The 26,816-nt window shown below is 43.1% G+C and overlaps 1 protein-coding gene across 1 annotated transcript in view; it reads right to left on the bottom strand.

Moving 5' to 3' along the window:
• Nucleotides 1–26,816, bottom strand: part of astn1 (astrotactin 1) — a 2,752,121-nt gene that overhangs the window by 1,016,509 nt on the left and 1,708,796 nt on the right. Inside the window, exon 14 of the mRNA XM_041207794.1 lies at nt 7,495–7,661. Within this exon, the coding sequence (XP_041063728.1) occupies nt 7,495–7,661 (167 nt within the window). The remainder of the gene's footprint in view (nt 1–7,494; nt 7,662–26,816) is intronic.

The raw sequence follows: 26,816 nt of genomic DNA, 5'->3' as shown, positions 1-26,816 counted from the left end.
TAACTGTCTCTCCCTCTCTCTCTCTCTCTCTCTCTCACACACACACACACATACACACACACTCACACACACACACCCCCTGTCTCACACAGTCTCATTCACACACACATTCATCTCACACATACTCACACATATAACCCTCTCTCTCTCATACACATGCACACACATGCCTCTCTCACACACAGCAAAGAATACATAATCAGGCTTGAGAGCCCAGACATCCATTACTCTGTTGGAACAGTTGCACCCCAGGGAAAACATTCCTTGATTGATAGCTCTGGCTCTTTGATCTATTCTGTCAATGCACAATTTTTATTTACACAAGATAAATAGGGTTTCAAGTGCTTGAAGCTTCTGCTATTGATACATTAAAGGATCTGTGTGATTGACACTTTTATTGGGCTGTACTGAAAGGGGTTTTTGTAAGAAATTGTAAAGTTATGAATGAATGATGTTTTTAAAGATGTTCAAGACATCCTTTTGTCACTATAGGGTTCATTGATTCTATGGAGAGTGTATAGTGTGTGAATGGGCATGGAAGTGCCATAGCTTGGCATGCAGGGTATGAGGGGCCATGAGGGTTGGTTGGGGTGCATAGCTTGGTATAGGAGGGCCATGGGTAAGACTTTTTGAATTTACCTTTCAAAAGGTTCCCTCACCTGGACCATGGTTAACAACACCTCTGAGGTGCCATGAATCACGAGTCCTTTAAAAACTGACCTGACTTCATGAAAATTTCAGAGGACCATGACATGCCTATTCCCACTATGGAGCTGGCTAGGCCGGGAGTGCATGTTGCAGGCTTGCAATCCACAGCAGCTCAAATCCTTAACCTGCACTGGTGAAAATCAGAAACCCTGGGAATGGCGTCAGGAATCCAGGGATTGGGTCCCGGCTGCCTTTTTACACCTCCACAGAGTCTCTCCAACTCCATGAAAATCCAGCCCACAATCTTTGAAAGTTGGGAAACAATTTGATCAAGCTGTTTAGAAAAAGAGATGGGCCTGAATTTTATGCTCCCTCACTGGCCGAATGGAGTGTGAAATGATTGAGGAGCAAGGCTCTTATGTGGGGCAGGAAAGCTGGTCATCCTAGAAGTCCTGGCCATGGGATTCTGGGTTTTAGGACAACTTGCATGTTATGTAGTGCCTTTGATCAATAAAGTAATGGAAGGGGTCATCAAAAAAAATCCAATGGCACTTCACAGACCTCCTCCAGAGGTCCCCAGCATCACAGATGCCAGTCTTCAGCCAATTTGATTCACTCCTCGTGATATCAAAAAATGGCTGAAGGCATTGGATACTGCAAAGGCTATGGGCCCTGACAATATTCCAGCAATGGTACTTAAGACTTGTGCTCCAGAACTTGCCATGCCCCTAGCAAGCTGTTCAAGTACAGCTACAACACCGGCATCTACCTGGCCAAGTGGAAAATTGCCCAGGTATGTCCTACACACAAAAAGTAGGATCAATCCAACCCAGCCAATTACCGCCCCATCAGTCTACTCTCCATCATCAGTAATGGAAGGGGTCATCAACAGTGCTATCAAACTGCACTTGCTCAGCAAAAAGCTGCTCACTGACGCCCAATTTGGGTTCAGCCAGGGTCACTCAGCTCCTGACCTCATTACAGCCTTGGTTCAAACATGGACAAAAGTGCTGAACTCCCGAGGTGAGATGAGAGTGACTGTCCTTGATATCAAGGCAGCATTTGACCAAGTGTGGCATCAAGGAGCCCTAGCAAAACTGGAGTCAATGGAAATCAGGGGGAAAACTCTCCACTGGTTGGAGTCATACGTAGCATAAAGGAAAATGGTTGTGGTTGTTGGAGGTCAGTCATCTCAGCTCCAGGACATCACTGCAGGAGTTCCTCAGGGTAGTGCCCTCAGCACAACCATCTTCAGCTGCTTCATCAATGACCTTCCTTTCATCATAAGGTCAGAAGTGAGGATGTTCACTGATGATTGCACAATGTTCAGCACCATTCATGTCTCCTCAGATACTGAAGCAGTCCATGTCTGAATGCAGCAAGATCTGCACAATATCCAGGCTTGGGCTGATGAGTGGCAAGTAACATTTGTGCCACACAACTGCCAGCCAATGACCATCTTCAACAAGAGAGAATCTAATTATAGCCCTTGACGTTCAATAGCATTACCATCACTGAAATCCCCACTATCAACATCATGCAGGTTACCATTGACAAGAAACTGAACTGGACTAGCCATATTAATACTGTGGCTACAAAAGCAGGTCAAAAATTAGGAATCCTGCAACGAGAAACCCACCTGCTGACTCTTCAAAGCCTGTCCACCATCTACAAGGCACAGGTCAGGAGTGTGATGGAATACCCCCCACTTGCCTGGATAAGTGCAGCTCCCACAAAACTCAAGAAGGTTGACAGAATCCAGGAGAATGCAGCCCGCTTGATTGGCACCACATCCACAAATATTCACTCTTTCCACCACCGACGCACAATGGCAGCAGTGTGTACCGTTTACAAGATGCACTGCAGGAATTCACCAAGGCCCCTTAGACATCATCTTCCCAAACCCATGATGAGGGTTGTAGATAGGTGGAAACATCACCACCTGGAAGTTCCCCTCCAATCCACTCACCATACTGACTTGGAAATATATCGCTGTTCCTTGACTGTTGCTGGGTTAAAATCCTGGAACTCCCTTCCTAACAGCACTGTGGGTGTACCTACATCACATGGACTGCAGCGGTTCAAGAAGGCAGCTCACCTCCAACTTCTCAAGGGCAATTCGGAATGGGCAATAAATGCTGGCCCAGCCAGTGAAGCCCACATCCAGTGAGTGAATAAAAAAAAAGATGGTATTCAAAAAATGATTCCAAAGAGGTGTCTTAGGAATTGTCTTAAAGAATTGCCAGGCAAATAAGCTTAGAGACAGAATTTCAGAGCATAGGGCTCAGGTACCTAAAGGAATGAATAAAGGCATTGTGTAAAAGATTGAACAGACAATGCTACACCTATGTAAATTGTTAATTAGGCTGTGGTTATAACATTATGCCCAATTTTGAGCACTAGGTTAGTAAGGATGTCAAGGCCATGGAGGTGACACAAGGAATGAGAGATTTGACTTGTGAAGAGAGACGAGAAAAAAAGGCTGTTTTCACTAAAATAAGGTTAAAAGAAGATCTAGTAGACGTGTTCAAAATTATAAGGAACTTTGATAAAGTACATGGGGAAAATCTATTTCCAAAGATTGGAGAATTGGCTATACCTTAGCTGTGACATTATGGAAGAAGTTGAGGAGTTTTGTCATTTGGTTCATCTCTTACTAAATCTATACTGTTCTTATTAAGTTAATGCTGTACGGACATTCCTCTAACCTGCCTTTTAAAATTATTTCCCTTTTACGCATTATTCATGCTAACAGTCAATAATTGGATGATTTAAGCACCATATTTGCTGGCTTCCAGTTCTGTGCTACAATACTGATAATTTCCTCATGATGATTATCATCAAATATCCTGTCTTGTTTATTTTAGTAGCCAAGGATATGTACTGTCTATCTGGTTGTGGGGAGTTGTTTGTCTCAAACCACCTTTAACTCTCCAAGTGTCTCGGTCGCACAGATTTCAAAGTCCTCAAATATAAAAAAAAATTACAATGCATCTTGAGTTCATCCAAAACTCTGCTGGCCGTATCCTAACTTGCACCATGTCCTGTTCACCCATCATCCCTGTATACATTGGTCTAAAGTCCACGATGCCTCGTCTTTAAAATTTTCATCCTTGTTTTTAATCCTTCTGTGATTTTGCACTTTTCTATCTCTGTAGCCTCCTTCAGTCACACAAGAGTTCAAGAACTCTGCACTCTTCCAATTCTGACACTTGGGCATCTCCAATTTTAATTGCTCCATCACAGGTTGCTGTGCCTTCAACTGCCAAGGCCCTTAGCTCCAGAATTCCTTTCTTAAACCTCTCTCCTCCTTTAAGGCATTCCTTAAAACCCAGTTTCTTGTTCAAGTTTCTGGTCATCTGCCCTAACATCTCCTTATGTGACTTGGTATCAAGTTTTGTTTGATAAATTCCTCATGGCTATTTTATTACATTAGAGGTGCTATATAATTTCAAATTGCTGTTGTTGATTCTTCAAGTAATCCTTATAGAGCATATTCATTTAACATTTCAACTATTTCAAATTCTTTAAGTTCATTTACATATTCACGTTTAAGTGTTCCAATTTTCTCTTTACTGCTATACTGCATTGAGACCAGAAGAATCTTCTGTACATTTTCTTTCAGCACCCAACTCCTTATATTAATTAATTTAGCAGAGTCACAAACACTCTCATAAATTTCCCGCTCTTTTTTTCCCCCTAAGCTTAATTTTAAGCTGTATTCTTCTATTTTGTGAAAACTCTTCTTTCTCAGCATTAAAATTAACAGTTTTAAAATATTTGCCTCTAATACGTGAAACAGTTAACAAGCAAGGTAGAGTAACTAGCACTGCATAAATGATTAGAAATTAGTAGCTGTAAGGATCAAGGTGATTAAATCATTCTCTGGGCTCAGAAATGCAAGTTAAGTATACAATGTTGTGGGAATGGAACATTAATTGTTGAATTACAGCAATTAATGTTCCAGTCTCACATCATCCTAATCAAAACAGAAACAAGGCATTCCCACTCACTCCAAAACTAAGGATCATATATATAAATCCAACAAGAAATTCATGTGAAAAGAATGCTTTGAATGTGGAACTGGCCACCGCATAAAATAGTTGAGTAAAAAAAACATTAAAAACATTTCACAAGAAGTCAATATGTATATGAGGGTGAAAGAGCATTACCCTGGATCTCTGGATTACTAGTCCAGTGACAATACCACTACGCTATAGCCTCCCCTAAAATGCATGTTTGTGTATTGTAAATATTATGTATCTAATACATCTGGAAATTACAGGGGAAGCGTGAAAGGAGAATAAGGCGCTCTGTGATAGATAGGTAAAGAAGGTAAGCAAGTGAAGATTATCAAACAAATGCATTGTCGCTCAGTTGTGATGAATAGCCAAAGAATGACAAATATATTGTAATGCTAATGAACATGCATGGTAAGGGGAAAGAATCCATGCTGATGCAATGTGTAGTAGCCATAAGTACTTACGCATTAATAGCACATGGTAAAAATGGGTTTACACATTTACCTTAGGCTTATTTCCTAATTAAACATAGAAACATAGAAAATAGGAGCAGGAGTAGGCCATTCGGCCCTTCGAGCCTGCTCCGCCATTCATCTTGATCATGGCTGATCATCCAACTCAATAGCCTGCTCCTGCTTTCTCCCCATAGCCTTTGATCCCTTTTGTCCCAAAAACTAAATCTAACTCCTTCTTGAAAACATACAATATTTTGGCCTCAACTACTTTCTGTGGTAGTGAATTCCACAGGCTCACCACTCTCTGGGTGAAGAAATTTCTCCTCATCTCAGTCCTAAATGGTCCACCCCATATCCTCAGACTGTGACCCCTGGTTCTGGACTCCGCCACCATCGGGAACATCCTTCCTGCATCTGCCCTGTCTAGTACTGTTAGAATTTTACAGGTTTCTATGAGATCCCCCCTCATTCTTCTGAACTCCAGTGAAAATAATCCTAACCGACTCAATCTCTCCTCATATGTCAGTCTCGCCACCCTAGGAATCAGTCTGGTAAACCTTCGCTGCATTCCCTCTATAGCAAGAACATCCTTCCTCAGATAAGGAGACCAAAACTGCACACAATATTCCAGGTGTGGTCTCACCAAGGCCCTGTATAATTGCAGCAAGGCATCCCTGCTTCTGTACTTGAATCCTCTGGCTATGAAGGCCAACATACCATTTGCCTTCTTTACCGCCTGCTGCACCTGCATGCTTACCTTCAGCAACTGGTGTACGAGGACACCCAGGTCTCGTTGCACATTCCCCTCTCTCAATTTATCGTCATTCAGATAATAATCTGCCTTCCTGTTTTTGCTACCAAAGTGGATAACCTCACATTTATCCACATTATATTGCATCTGCCATGCATTTGCCCACTCACTCAGCTTGTCCAAATCACACTGAAGCATCTCTGCATCCTCCTCGCAGCTCACCCTCCCACCTAGCTTTGTGTCATCTGCAAATCTGGAGATATTACATTTGGCTCCCTCATCTAAATCATTATATTTATTGTGAATAGCTGACATCCCAGCACCGATCCCTGCGGTACCAGATAAAGATCCTACACCCTGCACTTTAGCAACTCTACCTAGTCTTGCATAGAGCCACATTAAGTAGTTTTAATTACAGTTTACAAATCCCTGATGAGCTCTCTGTTTGTGAGCTTTTGGGTACCAATCACAAGTGTGCTCCGCTAAGTGATTGCATTAGAGTGTTCATTTATAAAGATTATTATTCAATCAGATGGCTCTTGAACTCTTGATTCCACATGTCAGTACGAAAAGGAAACCCAGCATTATTGAGTGCTGATTTGTTCTCTTTTTGAAACTTGGTTAGTCTCTCTGATTTTGGCTGTACATCTGATTATTGTGTAATGAATAAGGGTTGACAATGAAGTGCAAGTTTCACAATAGAACAAACTCTTTTATCAGGTGATCTTGACACAAAAGCTTCTCCATTTCGGACATGAATCAGCATCTATTTGTACCTTGTGCATACTGTGTAACATATGCATGTCCATCTATATACAAAAATGCACACGCACACAAATTTTACAATGCTACATGGAAGTGAATCATTTGCTTCAATCAGGAATATCCTGTACATGCATTGAATTTAACAGTAACACATCTATAAACTGTGATGGGATTTTTCATGAGCACAACTAAATAGCTTGCTCAAGAAGATAAGAGTGCATTCAGAGTGGAGCACATATTCTAAAGTCACATGCAGGCCAGACCGTGTAAGAGTTGGCAGATTTCCTTCCTGAAGGGCATTTAAGAAGTAGCTTGTTTTTTTTACAGCAATCCAGCATTTTAATAAACTGTCTTTACTGTTGCTAGCCCACAAATCACCAGCTTTATTTAATTCAGTTTCACATGTCATGGTGGGATTTGAACTCATGACCCCTGGGTTATTGATATAATACCAAAAGTGCCAACAGTACAATACACTCAAAACTGTAAAACGTTTCCTTTTACTGCACCCAAAAGGTGTCAGGTAAATGGTACAAGAGTGACAATGAGGCACACAGAAATAAGGAGTGAATCATTCTCATTAATCAAATTTATTCTTCACTACATCTTTATGGGTTACTGTCCTAAATTCCACTTTATTTATTAAGTTAGGCTGTTATTTATAAGAATGGAACCTCTTTGAAAGAGGAACTCATCATGGAAAGTTAGCTGAGGGGTAGGACTAGCTACTGATATTGTGAGATATTTAATAATTATTATCTTTGTGGTTCAGTTCCAGTCATCACCTTAAGACATTTTTTCCTTCACACTTCATTCTTCGGCATAGATCAACAAGGGAATGCTAGAAACTCACCCACAGAACATCACAATGTTGTAGTGCGAGGGGTTATCTGGTAGTGGCACGGTTTGCTGTAGGCATAGCTGCTCGCAACCTCCATTCATCCCGTCTGAACAATCAATGCCAATGTGTCTGTCATAGCAGCCTGAGCCATCCTTCATTGGGCTGAGTCCCAGAGGGCACTGCAGGGAAAATAACAGGGCAAGATTTGTTACAGAATGAAGAGATGACCCACTGCATATGCAATAAGACAAAAATGTTAAGAGTGAAAGATGTACCCATTACAAACAAGCTATTTTGATAAGGAGGTGACTGTGAACCTTCTCCTCTGGCCATAATAACAATGCATCAAAGCAGTTTTTCTGCCCTCTTCTGTCTTTTACCCAATGGATTCTATCAGTTTATTATGGCCTAAAGGCATGTTTTAACATTGTTACATCCATTAATGTGTTCTGAATAGGGATACCAGGGAACAGATTCCAGCCTGCAACCAAATCTTTAGGTATCCCAGGAGCAAGTTGCAGGCTAGAATCCGACTGAAGGGCATAGATGATATATATTATGAATTTTACATTAGGAGCGCTCTTCCTGTCCATAAACCCTACTTGCTCCTATGGTTTTTGGTAATGTTTAAGTCTACATTTAAAATGTAAGTAAGTATGTAAACATTTGAAATGTCCATGTTTGCCATCAGTGTAGTTTCAGTCTCCAGCCATTGGAAGGTGCAGTGGAGCTTTCCCCATTTTGTTTCCCAGCTCCCAGGCTCTTTGGCCTTGTCACCCTTGAACCACTGCCCTGGGTCTTGACTTTCTCTTTAAACATCTGTGATGAGTGTAGAGTAAATGGTTAACATTAGAAGCAACTATTAGGTGTAACTATAATGCAATGTCACATGATTAAGTAACTAAGATCTGAAATAGAAGTACAGCCTCGGTTAGAGTATTGAGATATATGTAGATCTGTAAATAAACAGCAATGATTTTTCTATGGTAGCATTCTTAGGGTAACAGGCAAACTGTAAAGAAACCCCATCTAGACCCGGAACACAAGATGAAACAGTAAGGTGTCTTTTCTCCTTCCTACTCCTCTGTGAACAACACGTAAACATCCTTTCCAACCTCGGCTACAATTGTCTCAGACACTCTATGTAATCATTCCCCTTAAATGCACTTCCTATCACATTCTTTGGGAACACCGATAATGGGGTAGGTTTTGGTTCTAGACTCACAGCGGAATCTTGTGGAGGCTACAGGGGTCTCAGCCACTGGCTGGAGAGCCAACGAGAGACCCACATCACCATTTTTAGGAAGCCTCATGTTGTTCCACTCAGGCACTTAGCAGGCCAGTGGCGGGCCTTTCCCTGGGATCACAGGTCCTGGGGGCGGAGGTCCCCCCCCTGCCCAGAACTGCTGGTCAGTCAGAAGCTGGCAGCTCTATTGAACGGCAGTGGCTCCTACTGATACACCCGCCCACCCAAGGCCAAGGATCGTCATTGGATCCCAGGCCAGAGGTGAGCGATTGTGGCAAGGGGGTTGTGGGGGCAGGGGGCTTGGCAGCAAGGGTTCATGGGGAGGGGTGGTTCTCAGTCGACTTTCCTCCCCCAGTGCTGGGTCCCCTGATCAAATGCTTTCAATGAGGGACTTGCTCGGGAGCCCGCAAGCCATCCCGCATAGGCTTGCTTGTTGTGCTCTGTGCATAGTGAGCCTGCTGCCCATCGCTGGTTTAAGTGAGAATTAATTGCCCACATGTGGGCCTCAATTGGCAGTGGGGTGGGAAAGCCGTCCACTGGCCTTACCGTCACAGACTTAATTGGGGTGGAGGCAGGAAGGCAGGGGGATGCTCATTTGCCACCCTCCTGCCTGATCAAGTGGCCCCCCCCAGCTACCAAACGCACCATGGGTGAGGGCACAAGCATCTGCCGTTGGTGCACACACAAACACAAAAAGGATTTGCAGCTTTAGAGTACCTTTCATGGCATCTGTTTTAGTGTCATTGGTTGACAGATTAATGTGGGCCAAGCTACCAGGAAAACTCCTTTTTCCCTCTTTGACCAGAGACATGGGGTGGAATTGTCCCAGATTTGCACTAAGTGCGGTAGCGGGCAGTTAAGGCGATGTTTTACCCGCTGGTAGCGATGGCAGGTTTTCACGCAGTATCGTCCCAAATCCGCCACGTTACTTATGCATTCCTGGGAAACACGCCATTTCCATGGCAGTTGGGCTCTCATTTGCCCGCTCCCCATCACCTTGCTGCCTCGGCACGCTGGGCGCCATATTCAAATGCAGCCGCACACACATCTCAGTGCTTCCAGCCCACGACTACTGCCCACAAAAGGCAAAGAGACTGCAGTCCTCTGGTTTAATGATGTGTCACTGGGATGCCATTTGGACACCATGGAGGCTCGCCATGATGGCCTCCACCCCCACTCTGGCCACAGGATGGGCAGCGGCATCACCTATCCAGCATGGCAGGCAGTGGCAGTGGTGGTCAGTGCCAATGCTGCACAGAAGAGGTTGGCCATCCACTGCAGATAGAGGATGAACAATCTGATCCGTGCAGCCAGGGTAAGGCAACCATCCCAACACTCTAAACTCACACACTCAAGCCCATTACACATTCACTGGCATCTCACTCACTGCCAGCTCAAGGGACATCACCACTCACTCTCCCACACACACACCCTCACATCTCCATCTGGCCTCATCTCCTCTGGAGACTGCCTCCTCAGCCCTCACCATCTTGAGACCACTTGCACAGATCACCATGTGCCCACCCCCAACACACATTCTGGGTTACCCCCTTCCTCAGTACAGATCTCATCCTGAAGCCACTTCTCTCCCTTTCCCACGCAAGCCCTAGCCCTGCAGCCATTGAAAAGCCACCCACGTATGACTGATCCGGTAGGTAGAGACCCACCTGTGAGACCCCTAAAAGTGATGTGGTGCTGTCTGTGAAGCCTGGCGCTGATGACCGAAGCAAGGTAGGCAAATAAACGTTGAAGCCCCAAGCGAGGTGCAGCTCGCCAGGTGCACACGACGTGCACCCATAAGCGACTTATGTGCTGTTGTGAAATGCGTTGGTGTGTTTTCCTGCCAACGTGGGCGGACGATCCAACAGGGCAGAGATGGGGTGGGTGGGGATGTGTCCAGCGGGCTTGCCTAATAATGATATGTATTAGAATGAGGTTCCCGACGTCCGATAGCGGGAATTGCGGACCGCCATTGGCAGGCTGAGCGGACGATCACAAGCTGTTTTCATGCCGTCGTGAAACCAATTGTGACATATTATCTGCTTACGCCACTGAGCGCTCCTGACACCAGCAGGCATGGAAAATCCTGGCTATGGACCCACAAGCTTGGAGAAATTCCAGCAAGAAACCGCATGACAGTTGATCAGTGAGAAAGGTACAATAAACTTCCAGCATGCTGACTGTGACAAGATCCGTCATCCTCTTCTTCATTTACAGAAGACACCAGCAAACTGCCCAGTCATCGCTATTGACAGTTTTAGGCATATGTATGTCTACCCAGGCTTTAAAGACTTAGATGCTCCAGGTAATCCAGGGAAATTCAGCAGCCCAGCCAAAAGCCCATTGACTTTCAGCAGGACCAGATGATCACGGCGATTGGTGGGGCTGGAAACTCCCGTCCATGGGATTTTTGCTGTATATCTGAGAGGGCAGACAGGGTCTTGCTTCAACATCTTATATAAAACATTTTACCTCTGATTGTGCAGCACTCCCTAAGATTCTATCTGGACTGGGACTTCCACCTCAGAGCCAAGACTGAATACTATGGAGCATGCTTACTTGCATACCCAATACATGTTCTCGAAGAAGGATGCCTGGGAGTGGTTTACAAGCAGGAATCTATCTAAGGTATTCACACAGTTTATATATACAATAATGGACATCGAACAATGGGTTACAGACCAAAATCTAATTGAGTATCAGACATAATCACAAGCTATAAGAGTGAATCTCAAGTAATTCAAAATAGAAAATAGATTATTGCATTATAGCCACTCCTTATTTATGTTCATGTACACTATGAATTTGCTGTGTGTCTTATTCTGTTTTGGGTCGTTGTGGCATTGGCAGCTTTCAGTCATACACTGTGACATTATTACCGGGTGTTGATCAGGAATAATTTACTGAGTGTAGGTGTTATTTATTTAAGTGCTGCCACAGCATTATGAAACAAATCAGATAATGATAAATGAATGTACATCAAGTGCAGAAAACATTATAGTCTTCCTGTTGCCTAGGCAACCTGGTAAATCTGATCTACTTAATGTGTTGAAAAATATATCAAGGATTATTAACGGGTTGGAATTAGCACCACACAAGGAAGCAAGGGCATCAGTGAAGCAATCATGGTTTCTGTGATCTGCATGGGGAGGTATGCGCTTGTCCAAGCTGGTTACTGTTCCTGTACAAGTCCCCATTTCCCTCCACTACTCCTACTCTACCCATCATAGTCTTCCCTTGGCACAAACCTCAATCTGCCTCCAGCAGCGACCTCAGTCTGACCCGCCGTGTTGCTCCTGCAATCCAACATCCTACCACTGACATGACTGCAGTATCTCATGAATACAGCTTTGCCTTGATAAACTGATCCTTCAAAAGTCAAGCCCTATAACAAAACCCATTCAGGCACTCAGATGATTTTACCATAGCTTTTTCAAAAAATCTTTAATTCCTGGAGACTCCAGCACAATCCCTGAGGATTGGCAACCCCGTCATATCCAATTAAGTCGCCATTCAAATCGAATGACTGAAATCAAACAATGACCAACTTCAAGTAGGCATCAGCCTCATAACATCTAAATGCGTTCTGGAGCTACTTTGAAACTATTCCATTTCTGTTGTCCTGAACTGTCAAGAATTAATTCTAATTGATGACAGAAATAAACAATGAAATAAGTTATCTGTATATATAGTTTTCATTATTGTTTTGGGAAATAGAATGAAAATTGTATTTGCCAATGCAACAAAAACCAGAACTACATAAAAGAACAAGAATTTGTATTTATATAGTGCAACATTAATGCAATAAAATATCCCAAAGCACTTTACAGGAGCGTTATAAAATAAAATATATTGAGCCATATAAAGTGATAATGTGGCAGATGACCAAAAAGCTTGGTCAAAGACATAAGTTTTAAGGGGTGTCTTAAAGGAGGAAAGCGAGTTATAGAGGCACGGAGGTTTAGGGAGGGAATTTCAGAGCTTAGGGCCGAGGCAGCTGAAGGCATGACCACCAATGGCGGAGTAATTAAGATCAGGGGTATTCAAAAGGAGTGGGGATATTTATCAGAAACCTGCCCCTGGTGGGAAAGTGACTGAGTTTCAGGCTTTCCTGGGGTGAGCCCTTAATTGATATGGAGACAGGTTTGCTGTCCTATTAAAGTTGGTGGGGGCAAGAGTGGGAGTGTGTTTCAGACACCCAAAGCAGCCATCACTGGCTTTGTTGGTTATCCTGAGGGAGAGAGTTTGTGCCAAAGCTTGCCACTGCGCCACAGGGTCCCACGATGGCACAGAGGAGTTGGAACACTGGCAGACATGAAAGGAGAGCAGGGTGGTCCTCTTCCATGATGGTGGCTGGAGGACGCCACCTCATCATGCAGCAGGGACACCCCTATGTTCACCTCCCCCTGCCTCTAATTCCTCTGTCTCTCTCTCTCTCACCTCATGCTCCTCCCCCGATGAGCTGTCCCCTTCTGAGGCCTCACCGTCTTCAAGGTCCTCATCTCTCAATAGGCCCATTTAGTGGAGAATCTAGCAGACCACCAAAATGACTGAGACCTTTGTATGAGTGTATATTGCAGGGTACCACCTGATCATACCAGGCATTGGACCCAGTGCCCTCTAAACCTGTGATGCCCGATCAGTTGTGATCCTAATGTGTTATCTAGCATTGGTAAAGAGGACATCTGTCACCCGGGTGTGCAGCTGCCTGTGAGCTGCTGTAGATGTTCACACTGATGAGGGCGCAGATGTCTGTGGCCATCTGCCTAGAAAGCTTTGGCACTGGTTTTCAGTCATTTTTAGGTCTCGTTGCTCTTAATTTAAATAATTGAACAGAAAATTGGACAGAGTCAGCTGTGAGTTTGCATGGCCTCCCTGTCTGATTTTACCTACAAGTTACCTACAAGCACCAAAAAAGGAAAACTTCTCCACTGTCTTCCTCTGTTGAGGTTTTGGGGGGTTAAAGTTCAATGTTAGCAGGGACACGAAGGAGCCATGGTAAAGGTTTGACCAACTGATATACACTTTGCACAATTTTCCTTTCCAATTTCTTCGATCCACCACCCGTCTGTTTTGTATCTCTGTTGAAGTTGAATTTAACCCTCTTAATGGGCCTTCCACAATAACAGATGCTATAATTCTTTGTTCCAAATGGTAATTATGTTCATTCACAAATCCTTCCTTGCCCCTTACTTGCCACTTTTCACTCTGTTCCCTGGTATTTGTACAGTTTTCCTGGATTAACAATGTCAAAGTCTTAGATAATCTTGAAATCTCTTTCCTAATGATGAAAGCCTGAAGGTTAGGGGAAGAGAGAATATTAACTTGTCCATTATGTGGAGTCTTTCACAAGTACATTGTCAGCAGCAACCAGCCTCAAATCTGTGAGGTATCCGTTCTTGTCACAATGCCCTCAGATGTAGTGAGTCATGTCACCAAATGTTAAAAAAAACACATTAACAAGTATTTTACGACAGGTGAGTAAAGTCCTGAGCTCTCTAGGCAGATGGTCACAGATATCTGCGCCCTCATCAGTGTGAACATCTACAGCAGCTCACGGGCGGCTGCACACCCAGGTTACCGATGCCCTCTTTACCAATGCTAGACAACACACCAGGATCACAACTGATCAGGCAAACGGGCTTCGAGGGCACTGGGTCAGGTGGCACCCTGCAATATACACTCAAGCAAGGGTCTCAGTCATTGTGGTGGTCTGCTAGATTCTCCATAACATGGCTCTGTCGAGAGATGAGGACCTTGAAGGTGATGAGGCTTCAGCAAGTGGCAGCTCATCGAGGGAGGAGCATGAGGTGAGAGAGAATGAGAAATTAGAGGCAGATGAAGGTGAGTATAGGGGTGTCCCTGCTGCATGATGAGCTGGCTTCCTCCTGCCACCATCTTGGAAGAGGACCACCCTGCTCTCCTTCATGTCTGCCAGTGTTCCAACTCCTCTGTGCCATCTTGGGACCCTGTGGCGCAGTGGCAAACTTTGGCATAAACTCTCTCCCTCAGGATAACCAATAACCTTGGTGATTGCTGCCTTGGCACAGTGGTAACGTTCCTTACCTCTGAGCCAGAGGCTGCAAGTTTGAGGCCCACTCCAGGATCTGATGGGCATGGAAAGTGAGTTCATAACGTGGCTAGACTGGTTGATTATCAACCTGCAAATCCTTCCAAATGCCTATGACAGGTGGTGAGAGCGGGAGAGTCCCCTTGTCAGCCAGAACCCGCAGAAGGCAACAGCAAACCACCACAGCACCTTGCCAAGCGTAACCATAAGTCCACAGTTTGCCAATGCCCTCTTAGAGCATGATACATGAAGAGAGAGAGAGAGAAATGAAGTCCACCTGCAATTACACCTTCATTGTTGCTTTCTGTTCAAGGACAGTTACAATTTAATATTAGCAGAGAGCAACTGAACATGAAGAAAATTGATTACCACAGAACTTTCTACATTTGGCTCCATTCTAGACTACAGTTAATCTGCACGAGGTGTGCAATCCAAATACTATAAGACTTTCTCTATGAATTTGCACCAGATCTCTTGCTTCACAGTGCTTTGAGCAATTTTAAGCCTAGTTTATGATACACTGCTTGACATCAAAGCAAAGGGAAGTATAACTGGTCTATAATAATTAAAATATCAATTTCTGTAGCCTACCTTTCACCATTTATATTGCCCTCATCCCCTCTTTCATCATACTCTATATTCAAAAGGATGAGTGCCTAAGTGTGAGTTTCCAATTTCCCTTGAGCTACCCTTCACAATGAGAACCATCATGCCACATAACCCATTTGCTACATTGCTGCTATACAGTAAAATCATGAATATCTCAACATCACTTTCACTTCTGTAATGCAGAGTTGTTAGAAAGTAGCCTCTTCCTCACTGCATCAAGGACTGTGCAGTTTCACACTCACTTCACAGGCTCACAAAATATGTAACCTTTCTCAGTTTGTATTTCCCCCCCCTAAAACCCAAAAGCAGAACTGTTGTCATGGTAATTAGCACCTCTAGATTTGCCTCATCTTCAATCCTATGTTTTTGAGCTTTGTCAGAACACTGTTCAGACACTGGCTGTATTTTTAACCTTCAAAAACACATTTTGTAAAACTCATTAAGCAGTAGGAACCTGATCACTACATGACCAAGATCAGTGTTAAGGCAGGTACCAATGTATTGATTACTGCATATTGAACAGCATGTTTACACTATACTCTTAGCTTAATAGAAAATGTGAAATTGATGCATCAATTTGCACAATGCATTTTTGTCCCCAGTACCCAAGTTTGAATCAAGCTCAGATAGATGGAGTGATGTCTCACGCTTCTGCCAAAAAGAGGAGTCTGAATTAAAATAAATCGGTCTTGATGCACTTTCCAATGGATTTGAATTACAGCGTAAAGGTGTCCATAATTCCACACAAGTAACTAAATTGCCAATTTTATACCTCTGGCCAGAATTTTATGGTAGCATCACGGTGGGAACAGGGCCGTAAAATGCAGCAAGCTATCCTAAACTCCACTGACTTCAGCGGACCGTAAAATCCTGCTGGTATAAAATTCTGCCCAGAGACATGTCAAAATTGGACACATCACATTGCTGCATGAGTCACTAAGGTTGGGATTGAAGCAGTGTACTTGCACAATGCACATCTCTTACCTGATCAAGTAACATTTGATGGTAACAATTGATACAGAAAATTGGAAAATGGCCACTTATGTGTCATCTCTTAGCCTGACAAGTGCTTTATATTCTCCCAAGGTTATCCTAAAATAGTTGCATTTAAAATTCAAAGAAAATACTAGTATTTGGTTCTTATTTATCTGTTTTAACACAAGTCTGATCAGTTTGCCATTCCTACCCTCCCTATACCCGAGGCCATCCAAAACTCTGCAGTCTGTATCCTATCTCACACCAAGTTCTATTCATTCGTCACCCCTTAGTTTGCGGGCCCTCTGGCATTTGGTCCAAAAATGCCTCAATTTTAAAACTCTCAGCCTTGTCTTTTAATCCCTCCATGGTCTCGCCCATCACCCCCCCACCCACCCCCCCACCCCCCTACCTCTGTAATCTCCTCCAGTCCCATGTCCTTCTTAGATATCTGCACTCACCCAATTCCAGCCCCTTGAGCATTCTCAATTTTAATGCCTCACCATTGGTGGCAGTGTCTTCAGTAAGTTGGGCCACTAGCTCTGGAATTCTCTGCCTCTGCCTCTCCACCTCTCTCTCCACCTTTAAGATATGCTCCTTAAAACTGACCTCTTTGTCCAAACTTTTGGTCCTATGCCTTAACATCTCCATAGGCTTGGTACAAATTACATTTGATAGCACTCCTGTGAAGCACCTTGGGTCATTTTACTAAATTAAAGGCATTATACAAATACAAGTTGTTGTTTCAGCAGTATCAGGTAATGTAAAACGAGTACAATACAATACTCAGTACAGAACCAGTACAATACACTCTCTGCTAGTACAGGCATTACAGCTTACACAGTTAGGATAGGTGTTACTGCACACACTGAAGTGTAGCAGCATTTATCATGTGATGGGTGGATGGTGGTGGGGAGTGGGGTGGAGGAGTAAGAGGGTGGGGGCTGGAGATCTAGATAGCAGACCTATTCTGAATGCCCATTTGAATTTCAGCACACCACCCCCGCTGGTTACACTGATAATCAGATATCTACCATAGTGTGGCGGTTACAGCAAAGTGGTTTTTAATCAATTTTTTAATCAATCTATGTATTAAAATAAATAATTGAGCATACTTTTTCACAGCAACAATGTTCTTTTAATAATAAATGAGGACACTTGTGTCTGTCTTACTGCAGCTTCTTCATAAAAGATAAAATAGCATCACTTTTTTATTGTTTTTACTGCTTGCTAATTTTCTATGTGCAAATAATCTGTTCTCACGGTATTGCTTCAGCACTTTTTTCACAGCGTATTAGTGTCAACCTGGACACTAAGGGCTGAACTTAATTCTGCCCATCATGGTGGGAAACATAGAGGCCAGTGCACTTAATTGTGGGAGAGGCTGCATGTCAGTCTCCTGGTGGTAGAAAAGCCTCCCACGTTTAAGTCAGAGGAGGGAAGGGGGAGATGCAGGAAACTTGCCTGCTTGCGGTGAGATGTCAATTAGGCACGGCTTTCCTGTGCTTCCCAAAAGTTGCCCTATAAGGTTTTCCAGCGACCTACTTGGAAGGGTCCCTTATTGACAGGCACTCTGCGCCGACTCAAGGGACCTGGCATTGGGAAGGTGGGGGCAAATGAAAGCCATCTCCATGCTTGCCTCCAACCTCCCCCACCCCCTCCCACAACCCCCTCCCTGTGACTCCCATCCCGTCCTGATGCACCTGCATCCAGGAATCCAACAATCCCTGGCAAAATTCCTGGAGCATTACTGGGAGCAGCCACCACCCTGAGTGTGGCTGCCAGCGGTGGTGATCTGTTAGTGTCTGAGAGTTCAGTAACTCTCAGGATTTCTGCTACCAGTGTTCTAAATCCCAGGGAAGGCCCGTGCTGGCCAATTAAATGCCTGACAAGGACTAAAGCACTTAATTTTGTCAGGCCTCCTCCAGGGTATGTTTCTCATTGGTTCTCCAACTAGCTTGTGGGAACCACATCTGGAACATTAAATCCAGCCCCAAGATTTAGGCCATTCAATTACCTGTTTCTGCCACATCCCTTCCTTCCACTAGCCAACCAGGCCAAACGTCCTTTAAGGTTCTGCCTGCGTTAGTCTTCAATTTGCATCATTCTCTACTTCCCCCCCACCAACCCCTATCTCCTCTCTTACAAACTGTGAAAGGTCACATATTTTGTGAGCCTGTGAAGTGAGTGTGAAACTGCACAGTCCTTGATGCAGTGAGGAAGAGGCTACTTTCTAACAACTCTGCATTACAGAACAGTGAAAGTGATGTTGAGATGTTCATGATTTTTACTGTATAGCAGCAATGTAGCAAATGGGTTATGTGGCATGATGGTTCTCATTGTGAAGCTCAAGGGAAATTGGAAACTTACACTTAGGCATTCATCCTTTTTAATACAGAGTATGATGAAAGAGGGGATGAGAGCAGTATAAATGGCTCCCATGATAGCTGATATTGTTTACAGTTTTATGTTCTAAGGTACTGTCTACCTTTCCCTCAGATTTGCTGTCGTTGTAATATGCCTTAAAGGGATATCAGCATGACATCACTGGAAGGAAAATGTGTCATGTGAGCCAGTCTTTTTTATATATTCGTTCATGGGTTGTGGGCATCGCTGGCTAGGCCAGCATTTATTGCCCATCATTAATTGCCCTGGAGAAAGTGGTGGTGTGCTGCCTTCTTGAACTGCTGCAGTCCATGTGGTGCATGTACACCCACAGTGCTGTTATGGTGGGAGTTCCAGGATTTTGACCCAGTGACAGTGAAGGAACAATGATATATTTCCAACTCAAGATAGTGAGTGGCTTGTAGGGGAACTTCCAGGTGGTGGTGTTCCCATGTATCTTCTGCCTTTGCCCTTCTAGATGGTAATGGTTGTGGGTTTGGAAGGTGCTCTCTCAGGAACCTCAGTGAATTCATGCAGTGCATCTCTGCAGGTGGTATGCACTGCCAGTGTGTGAGTGGTGGAGGGAATGAATGTTTATGTTGGGGTGCTAATCAAGTGGGCTGCTTTGTCCTGGATGGTGCCAATCTTCTTGAATGTTGTGGGAGCTGCACTCATCCTGGCAAGCAAAGTGTATTCCATCACACTCCTAACTTGTGTCTTGTAGATGGTGCACAGGTTTTGGGGAGCCAGGAGGTGAGTTACTCGCCGCAGAATTCCTAGCCTCTGACCGGCTCTTGTAGCCACAGTATTTACATGGCTAATCCAGTTCAGTTTCTGGTCAATGGTAACCTCCAGGATATTGACAGTGAGGGATTCAGCGATGGTAATGCCATTGAATGTCAAGGGGTGATGGTTAGATTTTCTCTTGTTGGAGATGGTCATTGGCTGGCACTTATGTGGCATGAATGTTACTTGCCACTTGTCAGCCCAAACCTGGATATTGTCCAGGTCTTGCTGCATTTGGACTTGTGTATTTGAGGAATCGCGAATGGTGCTGAACATTGTGTAATCATCAGCGAACATCCCCACTTCTGACTTTATGATGGAAGGAGAGCCATTGATGAAGCAGCTGAAGATGGTGGGGCCTAGGACACTACCCTGAGGAACTCCTGTATTGATTTCCTGGAACTGAGATGATTGGGGGAGGCAGTGGCATAGTGGTACTGTCACTGGGCTAATATTCCAGTGAGGCAGGTAATGCTCCAGGGACCTGGGTTTGAATCCTAACACGGCAGATGGTGAAATTCGAATTCAATAAAAATACGAATTAAAAGTCTGATGATGAACATGAAAACATTGCTGATTGTCATAAAAGCCCATCTGGTTCATTAATGTCCTTTAGGGAAGGAAATCTGCCATCCTCACCTACATGTTACTCCAGACCCACAGCAATGTGGTTGACTCTTAAATGCCATCTGAACATGGGCAATTAGAGATGTGTAATAAATTCTGGCCTAGCCAGTGATACCCACATGCTATGAATGAATTTTAAAAAACACAACCATCTTCCTTTGTGCTAGGTATGACTCCAACCAGTGGAGAGTTTTCCCCTTGATTCCCATGGACTCCAGTTTTGCTAGGGCTCCTTGATGCTACACTCGGTCAAATGCTGCCTTGATGTCAAAGGCAGTCACCCTCACCTCACCGCTGGAGTTCAGCTCTTTTGTCCATGAAAGAATCACAGCTGTAATGAGGTTAGTAGCTGAGTGGCCCTGGCAGAAGCCAAACAGAGTGTCAGTGAGTAGGTTATGGCTAAACAAGAGCCGCTTGATAGCACTGTTGGTGATGCCTTCCATCACTTTGCTGATGATCAAGAGTAGGCTGATGGGGCAGTAATTGGTTGGGTTAGACTTATCCTGTGTTTCGTGTACAGGACATACCTGGGCAATTTTCATATAGCCGGGTAGATACCAGTGTTGTTGCTGTACTGGAACAGCTTGGCTAGGGGCGCGGCAAGTTCTGGAGCAAAAGTCTTCAGTACTATTGCCTCAGTAATATTACTATTTTACTTTTGCTTTGAGCAGAGCACATGTGCAGCCCTGATGCCTTCAAGCTTTCTAGCTATGTATTAGTGTTCTCATGTGCCTCGTCTTAATAAATGAACCCACAACATGTTTACTCAAACCCTTATGAGCAATTGGTGCCTTGTGCCTTGCACAATAAATAAGCCCAAGGTATTATATCATAATAATAACATGACTGCTCCCATGTTAGTTGATATTGTTAATGCTTTCTCTTCTAAGGCACTGCTTACCTTTCCTTCAGATCTGCTCTCATCACCCGTCTCCTCAAAAAAGCTAATCCTTGATCCCCTCCGTGCTTGCACACTACCGCCCCGTCTCTAACCTCTCTTTTCTCTCCAAATGCCTTGAATGTTTAGTCACCTTTGAAATCATGGTCATCGCTCCCCAGCACCCCATGTTTGAACTCCTCCAGTCACGTTTCCACCCCTGCTACTGTACTGAAATGGTTCTTCCCGCTATACAATCTTGCAAAAGTTGCGCTTGGCAAAGCGACAATTTTGAAAATTTCTAATTGGAAAAAAAAAAATAGCTGGCACGACCACATTGCAGATAATTCCTTCCATTCATGGACCCCAGTGCCTGTCTTCATTGACTTAAACAGCCTGAACTGGGGAAATAAGCCAGAGTCAGAGGATCAAGGGGCAGTCAGAAGTCCAGGCATGTCAAGGATCCCACAGTCAATGAGCAAGATAGAAATTCAGGGTCAACGTGTTCAAACTGTTAGCAGATGAAGAATTTTGTCACACAACAAGATAATTTATGATTGCTTTCACGGATTAAAACCAGAAGGCTATTATAATAGGGAAGCTGGCAGTTAGAAGTTATAATCCCCCTGTCTACCAAGGTATGAAGACTGTTCAGTTTTATTATTTGCTTGACTGCTTCAGAAGAAATGGTTCTACATCAAAGAATTCCACGAGATAAATATCCCAGTTGTGACCACTAATCTTTATTTCTGGTGAAGACACACCAACTCTGTGGGGACTGGGGGCCATCATATTTTATATTTAATGTCTTATCCTGAAAGATACATTTCTGGACTGTCAACTGTGTGCTGGAGAAAAGGATTAGCTGATTTTTGCAAAGGAACTGTGAAGAAGTAAACATTAAACCTTGTGGATTGATTCCAGTTTTCTCATTAGAGGATTGCGCGGTTCAGTATTAAGAGGTGTCTTTTATTTTTGCTTTTGTGCACTACTGTACTTCTAATTAAATTTAGAACAATAGGTTAGTCTGTATAAAGTGGTCTAACATTGTTTGCAGACGCATTGTGAAATTCCCCTGGTTCCTCTTGTTGTCTGTCTTTCAGCAGAAATCCATTTTGCGCATGCAAGCTGGTATTTAACCAGAAAGATTTTTTCATCAATCACTGTCAGATAGAGGTTACCCAAACTTCACCTTAATCTCAGAAACAAGCTGCTCTCTTTAGAAACATGCCTGGACAATTTTGCTGCTACAGAGACCTTAAAAAGATTGGATTTACATAACTCTTTAAAAAAAAACAAAAGAGTTGATTGTACGCCTTGCAATGATACACTTCAATAAAGATCTGACACACTGTTAGGTGATAGCATGAGATGGACTCGTATCACAGTGGACTCTCAAAAACTCATTCTGTTGCACTGAGGAGCCTGATGATTGTAAGAGGGAGTTTGAGCACAATAAGTAATTCTGTGATTTTTTAAAAATTCATTCACGGGATGTGGGCTTCGCTGGCTGGGCCAGCATTTATTGCCCATCCCTAATTGTTCTTGAGAAGGTGTTGGTGAGCTGCCTTCTTGAACCATTGCAGATTTTGAAGTCCTGTGGACGAACTAAAGAGGTGCTGAGGCAAATTTTGATTTCAAGAAAAAAAATCAAGATGTAGGGAAGAGGAACGTTCTCTCAAATTATGTATCCAGAGGTTAGAAGAGACAATAAAGCATATGGAGAAGAGCTAGGCCATTTAACCCCTCATGCCTGTTCTGCTATTCTGTGATCTGTTACCTAACTCCATGCCTTTGCCTCATACCCCTTAATAGCTTTGGTTAACAAAAATCTATCAACTTCAGCTTTATATTTAACAATTGATCTTAACTACTGTTTGCAGAAGAGAGATCCAAACTTCTACCATCCTTTACATGTCGAAGTGTTTCCTAATTTTGGGGATTTTATGTAGCTTGGCAACCTTTCTTAGATTACTTTGCGGAACTATAGCTCTCTGTTTTCATATAACTGAAGCTGATTACGTTGTATGTATTTTATCAGGTGAAACTATATCTGACCTATGATTGTTGTTGATTTTCTTATTATTTATTTTTGGGCGGCGTGTTGGGGAGGGGTTTTTATCGCTTTCCTTTTTTCTTCTTCTTCTTCCTACTTCTCTTTTCCTTTCTTTCTCTTTCTTTTCCAAATATAAGTGTATTGAATTGTTGCTATGTGCTAAGTTTTATTTTGTTGTACGGTTGCACATCATGACTGTTGTTAATTTTAAAAAATAAAGAATTAATAAAAAAAGTGTTTCCTAATTTCAACCCTGAAAGGCATAGCTTGAATTTTTACCTCTTAGTCCTAGACTCTTCAATTATAATAGAAATAGTTTTCTTCAATTGACTCTATCTGTTCTGATGTATATCTCGAAAACCTTGATCAAAACAGCCCTTAACCTTCTAAATTCCACGGAATAAAACCTTAATTTGTGTAATCCTTCCTGCTAATTGGAGTCTAGGAATCATTCTTGTAAATCTAAGTGACACTCCCTTAGAGGCTAATATAATGTTCCTAAAGTGTGGTGTCCAGAACTGCTCTAACCAGGGCTTTGTACAGCTGAAGCATAACTTCTACCTCCCTTGTATTATAATCCTCTAGATATAAAGGCCAGCACTCCATTAGTCTTCTTGTTCATTTTTCTGTACCTGTTCATGACATCTTAATAATCTATGTACCTGGACCCCCTAGATTCTTTTCTGTTTCCACTGTTTCTGGCTTTTCATCATTTAGAAAGTGCCCTGTTCGAACTTTTTTTTAGGTTCATGTGGATGACTTCACATTTACCTGCATTAAAATTCATTTGTCATAGTTTTACCCATTCACTTAATCTATCAATATCTCTGTAATTTTTCCTTCCATCTATACTGCTTGCAATGCCGTCTGTCTTTGGGTCATCAGCTAATTTGGAAATGGTGCTTTCTTCCCCAGCATCTAAGTCATAAATAAGTACGCTGAGTAGTTGAGACTCTAACACACGATCCTTGTGGGACACTGCTAAACACATCCTGACAATTAGAGTGCTCCAACAACGTTTCTATGCTCTGTCCCCTTCCACGGAGCCAATTTCCTAACCAGGTCAATAATTTTCCATCAATTACATGAGCTTCAACTTTGGCTTATAGTCATTGATGAGGGACTTTATCAAATTATTTCTGGAAGTCCATAGAAATAACATCCATAGGCATTCCCCTACTTTAATCACCTCTTCAAAAACTTCAGGTTTGTCAAGCATGATCTACCCTTTACAAATCCATGCTGGCTGTCTATTGGCAGCTGAAAATGCTCAGTGTTCAGTCACTCTATCCTTAATTATAGACTCTAGCACTTTCCTGACAGTAGATGTCAGGATGGCCGGTCTATAATTCCCTGGCTTACCTCTCCCACTTTTCTTAAATAATGGAGTGATATGCAAGGGAAGAGCAAAAGCTTGAGGAAAGCCAAAAATGGGGCAAGAGTAAAAACAAGGGTGCTAGAGACATGCGAGAAGGAAAGCCTTTGATAAAAATGTAGACATGTGGTCCATTCTTTAACCATAATATCTCTGTCACATTAAGTACAGGTTCACTCTCAGAAAATAGCCCAGTTTGTTTTGATACTTATAGCCTGCAACTCTAGATGCATTTTTGGGCAAATGACTGAGGAAGTTATTCAGCTGGAACACAGGCACATTGACTTTGTTTGTTAAAGTGCTCAACAACTCTATAGGAATTTATGAGGTGCACAAACATCACGGTGGAGAGGGGAGGGTGAGGTCACATCGCACGGTGGAGGCAGGAGGTGAGATTGGATCGGGCAACAGGAAAGAGAGATTGGTCATAGTGTGGGGGAAGAGTGAAGTTAGATGATGTGGAGGAGAGAAGAGATTCCGGGCAATTATAAATTGTGCAGGTTGGGGAAGTGAGAGGTTGGACCGTGTGATGGTGGAGACAGGGATTGTGGCAGCATTGCTTTAGAGGTTGAGGTAGGAATGCATTCCTGACCCACAAGCAGTGCTGGAAAAAAACACTTACATGCTGCAGACAGCAGTTCCTGCAGCTCTCTAGCTGGGTTTCCTGAGTCCTGGCTACCAAAATCTAAGGAACATAACCACAGTAACATATTATAAACTCCGTCACTGCAGATTAGGTTATTCAGTCAGCCTCAAATCCTTTGCAGTTAAACCAAAATTTGGCGTGTTTTTGAATGGCTGTGGTTGGGTTTCCCATTTTACTAATTTAGCTTCTTTTTCTGACTCTCCCCCATAGGTCATGGGGAAGAGGGGTATAAAATTACTCAATGTCTGTTTGTGTGAACAAGTGTGTATGAAAGAAACAGACTTTATGTCTGTATGAGAGTGAGAAAGAGCATATGTCTGCAGAATGAGAGTGGGATATATGTGGATGAGAGTGTGGGAGAAAGTGAATGCAAGCTCACAAGTCCACTTTTCACCAAGTGAACCTCTGATCTCAATGCCTGATGACCAGGTTAACAATGACTGAGTTACTTTCCTTACATCTGCTGGTGAGACTATAGTATTTACAGTTAGGTTTAATGATTGAAGCAATACCATGTCTCCTGGAACATTTATATTGATTTTGTCACTTGGAGCAGTCCAGGACATTGATGGATTGCTGTTGGTGTGAAGAACATGCCACCTTAAATCTTCTCAGCCATCAACCCCCCAAGACTGCTAAATTACATTACTCTTCTTTATCCTCTGACAATATGTTTCTTCTTATAACTGGAGCAGGGATTCAGATTGTTCTTGTTTACATTGCTATGTGCTTGTAAAATGACTGGCCAGGATTTAAGTAGTAGAAAGTTAGATTGTCATCATTGCTTATACTTATTGTTCTAAATCTTACGAATGACGTGACTGAAGTATGCTGAAAAATATTAATTCTGTGCTAAACTGAATATCACATTCTGCAAACTTGACATTCTCCATCCTGTTAAATACCCTGCTGGCAATGTAATTCTCCTTGGAGGAAATCACAATGCAGAGCACCAAATCTTTAAAAACCTCAGTAGATCTACCACACGCCTAGCTAGTAGGGGGCGGCAAACATTTCCAGTTAGTGTTTGCACCACAACAGGTAATTTTAGTCTTTTCTCTCCCTCAGAGATCTCTGGCATCTGGTTGCTTAGTCAAGTATTCAGCCCAAGCCACCACCGCTTCTTCAAATCTTAAGGATGATTTAATACTATTTTCCACTCGTGGGAGCATCATGGTGCAAGAGGTTTATGGCAGCCAGTGATGTGGGGAGGCACCACTTTTATGTGGATCAAACAGTGGAAAATCTTTTGAATGCAGGACCTATACAAGGATCAGCGAAATGGCCTAACTTAGCTGAATGGGAGATTTCACAAAAGTAAAAAAAAAATCAGGAATAACAAGTAAGGTTAGGCAAGTAAGAGCCTCGAGAGTAGAGAGGAGAAAATAATTGAGTAGGTAGAATAAGCTGATGATAGGCATCCTTCCATCAGTGAGAGATGATGGGACTGCAGCCTCAGAACTTCGGTGAGATCAGATGAGGTCATCTGATGCACTTATTTTGATGTCTGAACAAGCCGATTCTGGAAAGGCAAAGTCGGCCCCAAGTGCCGTACGAGAAGTTATCCCTTCACAGTGTTGAGGGGCGATTTTTGTTGGCACTATGTTTGCAAGGCTGACATCTGCTTTGGAGCTTCTAAAATAACATATTATGGTGGTAAAGTCTTGCGCGCATCTGGAATC

This window comes from Carcharodon carcharias, chromosome 16, assembly GCF_017639515.1.
Source record: "Carcharodon carcharias isolate sCarCar2 chromosome 16, sCarCar2.pri, whole genome shotgun sequence".
Lineage (NCBI taxonomy): Eukaryota > Metazoa > Chordata > Chondrichthyes > Lamniformes > Lamnidae > Carcharodon > Carcharodon carcharias.
The sequence above is the reverse complement of the archived record's forward strand: the minus strand, read 5'-3'. Positions and strand labels throughout refer to the sequence as shown.